This window comes from Rosa chinensis, chromosome 1 (assembly GCF_002994745.2).
Source record: "Rosa chinensis cultivar Old Blush chromosome 1, RchiOBHm-V2, whole genome shotgun sequence".
Taxonomy (NCBI): domain Eukaryota; kingdom Viridiplantae; phylum Streptophyta; class Magnoliopsida; order Rosales; family Rosaceae; genus Rosa; species Rosa chinensis.
Window position 1 is genome coordinate 45,198,430 of NC_037088.1, and position 12,509 is coordinate 45,210,938.

The following is a 12,509-nucleotide window of genomic DNA, read 5'->3' on the forward strand; positions in this document are numbered from 1 at the left end:
AGCAAGCCTGGTTGGAGTCCAATTTCCATGCACCATCAGTATTAACTTTGATCCAACCAAAAGGGGGGGTTAAGCAGTTTACTTCAATAATTCGAGGGGCCCGACGAGGTTTGCATATAGCGCCCATTCTTTTAATGACACAAAGCTCCTACACATTATTGAACATGCAACCCGAAGACAACCGACTTAAGGCTGCAACATGACTAGAAATTAACCGGCAAGCTTGTGACACACTAACTTCAATACCCTCATAACGAGCTCGGTTTCTGCAATGCCAAATGAACCAAAGAGTCGATGAAAAACAAGCAATCCAAAGATCCTGAAATTGAGGACTGCGTCCCGCTGACAACCCCATATTCAAAAGAGCAAGAATAGAGATTGGAACACCATGAAGCTCAAACTTCCCCAACATAATGGACCATAAAGCAGCTGCAAAGTTGCAATGAAGAAAAATATGTTCCACTGATTCCCCATGGCAGCGACAGAGCACACATAACGAAGCTAGCGATACTCCTCTTTTCTGCAAGAAATCCTCTGATATGACACGCCCTCTTAGTACTTTCCAAACCAAAAAAGAAATACGAGGAGGAATATACTTTGTCCAAATAATTTTACCCCAGGCCAAAGGAGGAACTAGAGGCTTTAAAAAACAATACGCCTCTTTAGCAGTGAGCTCCCCAGATGAAGAAGGAGACCAAATCAGTTTATCGTCAGCGGGAGTGGTAACAGAGATTGGAATCCTGCTGACAAGATAACACAAATTTGGGAAGTGAAGTTGCAAAAGAAAGGGCAAGTTCCATGTCCCCTCATGGACATAATCAATAACTTTTGCATCCAATTGATGAGCAGACCCTCCATGCACGTTGAAGAAATTAATAAGAGGCCTACCCAAGTAATTATCATGCCAAAATGAAACTTGTGACCCATCTCCAAGAATCCAACGTCCATTTTGAACAACAAGGTCCCAATACTTTTTTATACCTGGCCAAATTGAAGAAGTAGCATAAGAGCTTCGAGGTCGACCATTTCTCCAAAACCTGGAGCGAATAAAACCACAACCTTCAGAGGCACTAGAGAAAACCTCCCAAGCCTTTTTCAGAACAAAAGAGCGATTCCACAGAGTTAATTGCTTAAGACCCAACCCTCCTTCGTCATAAGATGAGCAACACACCTTCCATGCTACCAAAGGCATTCCTCTCCTATCAATGGAACCTGACCATAAAAAGTTTCGACACCAAGTCTCCATCCTCCGAAGCAAAGAAATGGGCCATTCATATATTTGAAAACTGTAAACCAGCATACTAGATATAACTGATTTAATTAATTGCAAACGACCCGCCATGGACAACATAGAACCTTTCCAACTAGAAAATCTCATGCGGACTTTGTCCGTAATAGATCTAAAATGAGTGGCACGCGGTTTACCTCGGAAAATAGGTACACCCAAATAATTAAACGGGGCAGTCCCTTGAGAAATACCCAGCTTTGATACAATGGCATGCCTTCGCCGCTGAAGATGCTTACTAATGAAAACTCTTGACTTAGCCTTGTGAACAATCTGACCAGAATTCATACCATACTCCTCCAAATAAGACATGATCACTCCCAAACTCCTACGATCACCACGACAAAAAATAATAATATCATCTGCAAAAAGTACATGTGAGGGAGCTTGAATACCACGCGGAGAGGAAATAGTATGAAGTTTCCTTCGATTAACCAAGTCAGTGATACCTCAACTAAGAACTTCTTTGGCTAAGCAAAAAAGTAATGGAGAAAGCGGATCTCCTTGGCGAACTCCCCTTCCACATGAAAAGTAACCTACAGACCTACCATTGACTAACAAAGATAACTTCGCCGATTCAAGAATTGCTTGCACCCAGCCAATAAAAATCTGATTGAAACCAAACGCCTTAAGCACATTTAGCAGAAAATCCCAAGAAAGAGTGTCAAATGCTTTAGTGATGTCAACCTTGATAGCAACATTCCCACCGAAGCACTTATTGTCAAGCATGTTAAAGCATTCAGAAGTGGCCAAGATACAATCTGAAATATTCCGCCCTTGAACAAAACCATGTTGTTGGGAAGATATGATTCGTGAAGCAATACCTGCTAGTCTTAAAGATAAAATTTTTGGGATTATCTTGAAGACAAAATTTGCTAAGGCAATTGGACGGTATTAAGTAATTGAATCTGCATGGTCCACTTCAGGGATGAGAATGATCAAACTCGAATTAAATGAATTTGGTAGTGTACCAAACCTCAAAAAATATTGAATGCCGGCAATCACTTCTTGCCCCACAATGTCCCAACAAGAGATAAAGAACTGCCCATTGAAACCATCTGGACCTGGAGCACTGGAAGGGTCCATTAATTTTACTGCCGACAAAATTTCCTCCTCTGTGGGAACTTTAGTAAGAATATCATTTTCCTCATCAGTAACCAAGGTAGGAATGACTCGAGATATAAGTCCGGTGTCGCTAGAAAAATTTGTACGAGCAAACAGATTTGTGTAGTAACCAACAATATGATCTTGAATGGAATTAGGGTCATCATAAATCTGGTCACCATCACGAAGTAAGTGAATTGAAGACGTAGCCCGATGAACTTTACACATAGCATGAAAGAAGTTAGTGTTTCTGTCCCCCTTAGCCAACCAACGTGCTCTTGATTGTTCTTTCCGAAAGATCTCTTGAATTCGCAAAGACTCTGATAAATTAGCCTACAACTCTCTTTCTAATGCAAAATCAGATTCTGAACCCCTAGAAATAGCTATATCATTTTGAAGAGCTGCTAAGTTAGCAAAATCAGCCTCAACCTTTCTGTGAACATCTCCAAAAACCTCCCAGTTCCATTTACGAAGAGCTTTGCTTAAGACTCGCAATTTGTGCTGCAAGATGGTTAAAGGACAACCATAAGTCTGAGAAGAGTTCCAACATTGTCTCACAAATCCGTGGAAATCCTAATTCTCCAACCACATTTTACGAAATCTAAAGAGACTATGGCGTGCCCCAAAAGATTTAGAAAAATACATTAAAAGGGGATTATGATCAGAACATATACGAGGCAAGGTACAACAAACAAACTGATCCCAAGCATCCAACCAAGCATGATTCGCCAGACACCTGTCCAAACGCAGCTCCACATTGCCTCTGAGACCCCTCCTACGCACCCAAGTGAATTGGGCACCATGAGTAGTTATATGCTCCAGCTCACACTGATCAGACATGGCCTGAAATTCTTCACAAGACCTACGACAGACAACTGCACCTCCCTTCTTTTCGTGAGCTCCTAAAACTGCATTAAAGTCACCACAAACCAACCAAGGGCCATCACCAAACCTTGCTTTAATTTCACCGAGCTCCTCCCATAATCTTCTACGCTCAATCACAGTAGTTTTAGCATAAACAGTAGTGAAGATACAAGGAATAGAATCAAACAAAATCCGAAGAGTAACTTGCTGGTCAGACACCAAAAGAATCTGAACGTTTTGAACAATTGAAGACTTACAAAATACCCATAAGTTTGGAATTGCCCCTTCTCGTTCGTTAGTACAGATAGGTACCATCGACATAGACCGCCAAAAAGAAGATGGAATAGAATCCAGTCCAACAAAGGGTTCGGAAATGCATAAAACTTCCGGATTATTGTCTAATACAAACTTTTTCAATGCATCTTTAGTGGGGCCGTTACTGATGCCCCGTAAATTCCAATAGAGAACCTTCATTGAGGAATATCTTTAGTTCGACGGAGGTAGGCCTCCCTATTTTCAACAGTAGCAGCTCTACGCAAAGCTTTCTTTTGACTTTTAGACATAACCACAGTAAATTCACCTTCCAGGTCCTCACGCTCCGTTTCCTCATACCAATTATATAGTGGAGAAATATGACTTGATACAATAGGGATAGAACTCCCACCTATGTCATCTTCCTCCTCAGAAGAAACAACTTCCTCCTCATCATCATCTCCAATATCATCACTACTCATCCCATTTAGAGCGTCAAGCTCCACATTCTTCGTATTGGTAGTAGCATTCACCTCAGTCCTATTAATTACACCTCTTGCAGCAACGTCCTCAATGTCCTTTCCAATCAACTCAGCTACTACATTATTTTGCACCTCAACCGTGGCCTGGACAACAACCTCATCCTCAACATTGTTAATCACATCGTTAATTGTCTGCCCGATGACCCTTGTTTCACCACCCATTGTGGAAGACAGTGGTGGAGGAGGAGTCCTACGCACAAAGGAAGGGCCTTCTCTTGCATCTTCCTTAGAAGGAGGTGTATCATCCACAATCACTGCCTTCCCAGCCTCCACTTTCTTAGGGACATTGCTTTGCTCTACGTTTGTGTTTGTGAGACCGCTTTCGGGTAGCTTCTGGTTGATCATGGCATGGAGTGCGAACAAACTTACAGGCAGTTACCCTATGACCAACGTTACCACAGTGAGAGCACACATCTGGAAGGCGTTCATACTCCACCGAAAGTACACAGGTGTCACCACAGGCTCGTTTAATCACCAACTCTAACGGAGGTTCAGAAGAGAGATCAACATCCACCAAAACCCTAGCATAGTGACCGAATCTCTGATGCAATGTATTCTCATCAATCTTCACTGGGACGCCAATACCACTGGCAATCTCAAAGAGTATAGTAGGCTCCCAAAACTCCAGCCCAAGATCCCAAAATTTCACCCACACCTGAGCATTGGTATTACGCTGAGTCGCAGGGGAAAAATTTGGTACCCAGCGCATGAGACGTAGAGTTCCAGGCTTTAAAGCAATGGAGCCCTTCGCCCAAATTCTGGAAACACAGTCCTCTGAAGAAAAACTGAATGAATAATACCCTTTGCCCATTGGGATAATTCTCCAGCGACCAATCTCACCCCAAAGAAGACCTAGTTTCTTATGCAAATCAGATGGAGAATACGGCTTATCTTTAGGAGCCAATTGCAGACGACCCAAGAGCATATGCTTGCATCTAGCCAAACCGGATTGATAACCATCCTCTGATATAGTCACAGTTGTTTTGCCACCCTCAACCACTGGGGGAGGGAGAGAAGCCAGGGGAACCGAAGGCTGCGTCAGAACAGATGCATACGACTTGGTAAACCCAACCCGAGTTGTTTCTGTATTCAAAAAATCCCAATTGCAAATAGGTTTTAATCCTGACATATCGCTGATGCCACAGACGTAGAGATTTAACAAGAAAGAACCCTAGATGAGGGAAACCATGGCAACCCTAGATCCACCCAAGACATATCTCTTGTTTGAAAAAACATACTTGTAATAATCTCTTATGTATACTTCTTGAGTAATAATAATATTATGTCAGGCTCATCTAGGTAAATTTAGTTGCAACATAAGCTTGAAGGTATACTATCGATGGTTAACGAGATTCTACCTCCCTAAATGCTTAAATATTGTTGGATATATTCATGAAGTTCTTGAGGAAATGAATGTATATGATAGTCATGCTCAATATATATAATTGTGGTAGAATACCATGCTCAAGTAATAAACCTGGTGTTACTTTAATATTTTTCTTTTCATGCTCAATAGGCATGTAATCACACAACATTCATCAGATAACGGAACAAAGGTTGGCTGTTGTCTATTCCAGTGAACTCTATTGTACAACGCTATTAGTCATATCATGTTGTGTGAATGTCTTCCAAAATCTAGTGAGCAACGCTAACTTTTTGCTCAGAACTATATTGCACAACCCAATTAAGCATGGACTGTCTTCCAAAATCTAGTGGCAGATTTCCTCCATCCTCAAGTCATAATTTTCACTCAAAACAATGAAATTTGGGCTATAAGGTACAACAATTTAGCTATTTCCGTTGTATGACTGAAAACTGGGGGCCAAATTTTGAGGAAGCTCGCTTGAATGTCTTGATTTCAAGTTTACTAGAATGGCAAACTAAATAGAATGGCAAAACAAAGGGAACAAAATCAAATTTGCAAATCAAATAGAACAAAAACAAATGGGGACGGAAAAGACAAAAACAAAAGATGATGAAACATCTGGACGGTGGCTCAGGGTATTGTATTGGTGTTGGTGAAGCTGCTCGATTAGAACTTTTTCGAGATGAAGGAGAATGTCGTCGCTACTATTTTGATGGTGTTCAAATCAGAAATTGAAACTCGCTCTCACTCTGCTATCTCTTTGTGTGCTAAGAGCAACCAAAAAAAAAAAAAGAGGAGCTCGATCAGATGATGATGATGTTTCCCGGTAGTTCTCAACCGCGCCGATCTTCGGTTGGACTGCATTGACTTCCTTGGATTTCGGCACCCCCGTTTCTTATAAGAAGAGTTTCGTATCCATAAGGGGCTGCATTGGAGATTGGTATGCCAATTGGGTTTTAGAACCTGAATCAGACATAGAGATTGAGGAACTAAATCATTCCTTGGTAGTGGAGAGTTGACGGGAATCGATGAGGACGCCTATGTTGACTCTGGTCTGTTAATGGAGATGGAAGCATCCATGCTGGTCTAAAACCTAAAGTAGGGGTCTAAAAATATTTCCTGGTCGGGTGGGTTAGAGGTGCAGGCGTTGTTGGGCCTCCTTTTATTGTCCTCCAATTTGTTTTTAGTCTCTTTATTGTGAAAATGTCTATTTTGCCCTTCTTGTGGTTTTTTGTTTGTTTTGAGAATGTTTCTTGTGGGTCATTGAAATTAAGCAAATTGAAAAAAGTGGTGGTGAGTTGTGGTCTAATTTGTAAAGCCAATATCTTGAAGCTCATGGAGTATAATCTCATTGACATTTGGAAATGAGTGATGATAAAAAGTAAAAATTAAATTAAGAAAAGTGATATAGTTTAAGAAGGATTAAGAATTACTCAATCAAGGAATATAACTAAATATCTAGTTATGTTTATTACTTACCAAAAATATACAAAACAAAACAATCATGTTCAATTAACTTAACAAAGGAGTCAATAAACTTTTTAGTTTCAGCTTTCATATTGTGATATGGATTAAAATGTTTCTCTTTTTCTCGTTCGAACTAGGAGAAATGTTTCCTATTATGTTTTGAAGAGATTACTCTTAGTCTAATTATAATTCCTCTTCCATATATCTTGGAAAGGAAAAACAGCTGCAAGCTCTATATATATATACTGGTCATTGGTCCTATTCTCAAATACGTTCTAATTGATTTAGAATTTGAACATCAAAACTGGGAAAGAAAGTACTCCTTGTTGGCATTAGCTCCTATATATACCCCAAAACCTTTGCTACTCTTTGAAAACTGAAAGAAAATTCAAGGAACTCGATCGAGAAGGGTTTTGAAAAGCGTACGTACAAGGAAAAAACATATGGGTTCTTCCAACACCACTAAAGCTTGCTGCGGTTGTTTCTAGTCGTCCAACAAAGAAAAGAGCACCACCAATAATGAGCCCAATTAACTTAATTACCAAACAAAGGCAATGCTTGAAAAAAATTCAGATACAAATAGAAAGGGAAAAGATAAAATTGAAGAAGATGGCAGAGAAAGCAAAGAAGGAAGTCAAGGAACAAGTGAAAATTTTTGCACGACTTGTGGGTCATGAACTCATGATAACCAATATTCAATGGGTCAATATTCTAGTGGTCACCACAATGTACGAGTCTGGCTTAAGATTACTAGATTAGTGAATAATGACAATGGAAGGTAGAGTATATGTTTAGTGATGAAGCCGCAATAGTTGTAGGATGTATCATGTATAGTTTAGGACTATAGTTTTTTATGTTTTGTTCTTATTTCAAGATTAGTGTTTTATTTATTTATTTACATTGAAAAAATAATCAAAAGATTTCACTCTAACCTGCATGGTGTTATTTCATTCACGTTATTAGTTAATAAATTGTAATAGTCATTGATGACGAAATAGCCCTTGTTGATTTTTTTTACTATTGCTATATCAATAATATGTTATTTAAACAAATTTATATTGATAAGACTTCATAGCTTAATTTTTATTTAGACAAATTTCATGTGTTACAATTTTAATTCATGTTCGTTGGTGTAAATAGTTTGGTGCTTTTTCTCACGTTCGGAGACAAGTTATATTTTTCTGAATTAAAACAAAGTACTTTGCAATTAAATTTGAATATCTAAAGCAATTAATAGTATTATTCTATTTTTTTTAAAGGATTAATATTATTATTCTTGCACAAAAAGAAAAGTAATATTATTATTATTATTTTGTTTCAAAAAATCTAGAGGTCTTGCGAGTGGGCCCCAAATGTTACCGTTGGCAGCCGGATAAACACGTAAACTTGACGCCAATTCCGAGTGAGAGAAGGAAGAGGATCACAACCAATTCCGACTGGGAAAAGGAAATGCCGTCTATATAATCGACTCTCCACTTTCCTATTCTCCATCTAATTTTCCAGTTCTCCACTTCTCTTAAAGTTTTCGGTTCGCCCTTTTCCCTAATTTCTATTACTAGTTTATCTTTCATTCGCCGTTTTCTTTGTCGATTTCCATGGCGACGATCCAGAAAAATGAGTCGCTGAATTACTGGAGGGATTTCTTTGCCACTGCAAACAACTCCACCATTTTCGATGTTCTCGACCACGCCATCACCCTCGCCGCCTCCGATTTTCCGGAGGAGTTCAGTCGCCAAAGTAGTCGAATTCTCGGTTCGATTCAGGGTTTGGGCGGCGGTGATGATCGGGGCTCCGATCTAGGGTTTGGTACATCATCTGAAACTGGGTCGGAACAAAAGGCTGAGCCTTCAAAGCCATCGCTCAAAGTACGCATAAAGATCGTGAAGCGAAACGTTGATGGTTCCTTGATCAAACCCAGTTCAGATGAAGTGAAACTGATCAAGCCCTCATCAGATGAGAATAAATCGATCAAACCAGAAACTTGTGTTGATAAAGTGGCAGTTTCCTGTGTTGGTGAAGCTAAATCGATCAAGGAGAAACTGTGTTTGGATGAAGTGGCAATTGAGGCAAAGCTTCAGGCCACAAAAAGAAAGTTTCATGATAGATATGAAGAAATTGAGAACAGTAAGAAGCAGAAGAGGATACAAGTCTTGAATTATCTTCCCAACCAAGACTTCAAGCTTGGCTGCCCTACCAGTACTAAACCACAGGGGAAGAAACTTGGAAACCATTGTCTACAGTCCTCGGCGAGAAGGCCCAAACTGGGTTTTCAGAGTTTTCAAAGTAATAGGATAGTCAGTGCTACCCACTGAAAGTGTTTTTCTATGTTGTCCCTAAATTGTATCTTGTGAATTATGTTCAATGAATGGGAAAAACCCCTTTTTGAAATTACTCTCTGAGTAGTGAATTTTATATTCGTGTTGAAATTCATATATTCCAGATTGATAGTATTGGTTACACTGTCTCAAGTCTCTGCAACTAGTTTCTGCAAATAACTGATTGAAGCTTTTATTATAACAGAGAATGCTAGAGATTCAGAAAACATTAAGCTTCTCAAGCTGTAATGTAAAGCCATGGGTACGTGTTATAGCACAACTACAGTAGTCACTGTGGACATCAACTCTCACTTTGGCTAGCAAGGTCTGCTCATGGATCATAGTCATCAACTATCACATTGGCTAGCAAGGTCTGCTCATGGATATATCTAGTGCGTAAAGGGTGTCATTTACTCGAAGTGTAAATCCAAGTTAAGTTTGGGCAGTTGCCTGCCACCATGAGACCTGTTGCAGTGTTGATGATGATGCTTCAAGTATTAGAGACTGGTCGATCGTCATCGTCTATTGATGAAGCTGGACTGTCTCCTGGTGAAAGGTCGATACTGCAGCGAAAGGCTGTAGTCTTGGTCCAAGTGGTACTAGTACTACTGTTGCTGCTGCTACTACTACTACAGTTGGATTAAAACAAGCACAAGGACTTAGTTTTGTGATGGCAGAATATTCTGATACCCGCCATTATTACATATGCAATCCATACACCAAGCAAGATGTTGCTCTTCCTCCCACTCCTCAAGCTTATGGCTTTGCAAGGGACGGTTCTTTTGCGCTCGCTACTATACCTACCGATCGACTAGTACTAGTCCTAGTTCAACCTGCATCCATCGTAATGCTTATTACTGGTGGATTGTTGTGGGAATAAACCCAAATATATTATCGAATTCGGAATAAAAGTCCTAATTTCAAATTTTCTTTTCGATAACTGTCCTAAATTCGAGTCGAGTATGTTTCCCCTCCCATGTATGATATTCATTCAAACGTTTGTTCACTTGTAGACACCACCTGTTAAGTAATTAATAAAGAAGGCAAGACTTGGCTAGGTCACTCGGGGTCTGTTGCTTTGCTTTATGTTAGGAGTAAACAAATTCTCAACTGTGGTTTGTCGTGTTTGTTGGCTTTACCTCCTGATCACCAGGCACCTTTTTTTGGGTCCCTTTGGTCACCATTCAGTCAAATATACCTCTGTTTTATTTCTCTTTTGAACTAATCGCATCTGTACCTCTTTCTTTTCCCGACCTTCTTCAATTATATTAGATAGTACGCATTTATATATTTTGAAATCTTATCGATGAGGTATTCTAAAATACCTTTGTGTTTTTGCTTCTGCAGCACTAAAAACCGCCATGAAATCAAATGGGAGGATTTTGAAATGTACGTACAAGCTGGCTAGTGGCTACAAGAACAAAACATGGCCGGTGAATGCCATTAATTAATGAGTACGTAAAAGAGTAAAACAAATCTCTAACTGCAGACATCAATATAATATGACGAAGATTTTACTAGAATATGGGAAAAGTAGAATATTCAGCATGATTTATATATTACAGAAACATGCAATCTTGTAGTTATCATTGACAGCGGCGTGACCTATATATGTACTATCTAAATTCTGACCCCATATATACAGTTAGTTATGCAAATAAGCATATCTGTACGCTTTTGAAACCCTATATATATGCTTCTATAGTTAGCCAAGACATCATACAAATTTACAAGAGGCTAACAGTTCAGACATACAAGTGAGATTGTTCAGAGGGATTTACTAGAGCTAGCTAGCTTGACTAACATGGCACGAGTCAGTACTGCTCTGGTGTTGATTGCCTTCTTCGTTGTTTTTCCGAGCATGGTTTTGGCGACACAATATGTTGTTGGAGATGATTTAGGCTGGAGTGGTGATGCTGATTACGAGGGTTGGGTTGCTGACAAAACTTTCTTTGTTGGAGACGTTTTAGGTGTGTGTATTTTCTTGGTTTGGTGTGTGTGTGTGTGTGTGTCTATATCTATATCTATAGTGGTGTTTGTTATGTGGAAATTTACCTCACTACATTTTGGTTTTTTGTTACCGCAGTTTTCAATTACGTTGCAACTGACCACAACGTTGTTATAGCTACTAATGGTGACAATTATGACAATTGTGTTGCATCTCCAAACTTTGGTGTGTACGACAGTGGGAATGATGCAATAACATTGAATGAAGCTGGAACCTACTACTTCTTATGTTCATATCATTGCGACTATCTGCAACAGAAAGTTATGGTCACTGTGAACTAAATGAGAAAATTTTACTTCATCGAGCAATTTGGTTGAGCTCAAACACTTCTCAGAGATTTTTATCATTAAGTAATTTGTAATTTGTTTTTTTTTTTTCCATTAAATATCTCTATGTGAGGTCCCAGAAAATTTCAATATATTTTTAATAATTATTTTTCAGGTTCAGGAAATTGTCGAGATCAATAAGAAAGTCGATAAATATTTTCTTGTGTAAACTGATTTAATGATATTTACTTTGGGTGTCAAAAGTGATTTTTGGATCGCATCAAGTAAGTGTTTGAGTTAATCCCATCAGGCTCTGTTATAATAGACACCGCATTATGAAAACACTAAACCGTTATTAAGCGTGGGTTGAGATGGCATGGCTATCATTCCAAATCTCATGATGAACAGTTTGTGTTCCTCTAAATCTATTAATATCTTTTACTATTAGATTGTTTTATAATAGGGTGCGGCTATTGCCACCCTACCATTTTGTTTGTTCACCCTACAAATATTTAAATTATTGAAAGACTATATTACCCAAATGCAAAATGACTAATAAGTACACTAATTTTCTAAAATTCAAATATGTAAGGAAAACTAAATACATAACTAACTAAATACAAAACTAGTTAATTTCTCTTCTGATAACATTAATCTTCATCTTCTCCATCCAAATTTCAATTTATTATAATTTTCTTTTTTATCTTTTTCTTGTGCCCTCATCGTTAATTCGTTATTTAATTCACAAAACTATTAGTGTTAACTTCATCAAAATCTTTTTAATACCTTTATGAACACCGAAAGTAAAAAATTTAAAACACAAAAAAAATCAATATTTTCTTCATTGCTCATAGTAGCACTTACTAATTTTTTTAATATGGATTGAAATAAACGAACATTGAAACTGAATGGAAAAAATAAAAAAATGGAAGTAAATCAAATTATGATTTTATTAGGAAACTTTAATATATTTTATTACGTCTTTTTAATTGATATAAGTTATATGGGAAATTTTCGTTCAACAAAATTTCTTTTTAATT

General features: G+C 38.4%; 2 protein-coding genes across 2 annotated transcripts; one reads left to right on the top strand and one right to left on the bottom strand.

Moving 5' to 3' along the window:
• Positions 1–3,723: 3,723 nt before the first annotated feature.
• On the bottom strand, positions 3,724–5,176 carry LOC112167661. The gene is made up of 2 exons (XM_024304713.1): positions 4,427–5,176; positions 3,724–4,380 (listed from the first exon to the last, which is right to left on the bottom strand). Exons 1-2 carry the CDS (start codon positions 5,174–5,176, stop codon positions 3,724–3,726), a joined length of 1,407 nt encoding a protein of 468 aa, XP_024160481.1.
• A 5,823-nt stretch (positions 5,177–10,999) lies between these two features.
• On the top strand, positions 11,000–11,484 carry LOC121049464 (blue copper protein 1a-like). Its single transcript, XM_040506936.1, has 2 exons — positions 11,000–11,165; positions 11,282–11,484. Exons 1-2 carry the CDS (start codon positions 11,000–11,002, stop codon positions 11,482–11,484), a joined length of 369 nt encoding a protein of 122 aa, XP_040362870.1.
• Positions 11,485–12,509: the final 1,025 nt, after the last annotated feature.

Excerpts from the sequence above, each read along its gene's own strand:
- LOC112167661 (XM_024304713.1), bottom strand. The coding sequence starts at position 5,176 with ATGTCAGGATTAAAACCTATTTGCAATTGGGATTTTTTGAATACAGAA. Across the intron at positions 4,381-4,426 it reads GTGGTAACGTTGGTCATAGG|AAGCTACCCGAAAGCGGTCT; the intron begins GTAACTGCCTGT and ends ATGATCAACCAG.
- LOC121049464 (XM_040506936.1), top strand. The coding sequence starts at position 11,000 with ATGGCACGAGTCAGTACTGCTCTGGTGTTGATTGCCTTCTTCGTTGTT. Across the intron at positions 11,166-11,281 it reads CTTTGTTGGAGACGTTTTAG|TTTTCAATTACGTTGCAACT; the intron begins GTGTGTGTATTT and ends TTGTTACCGCAG.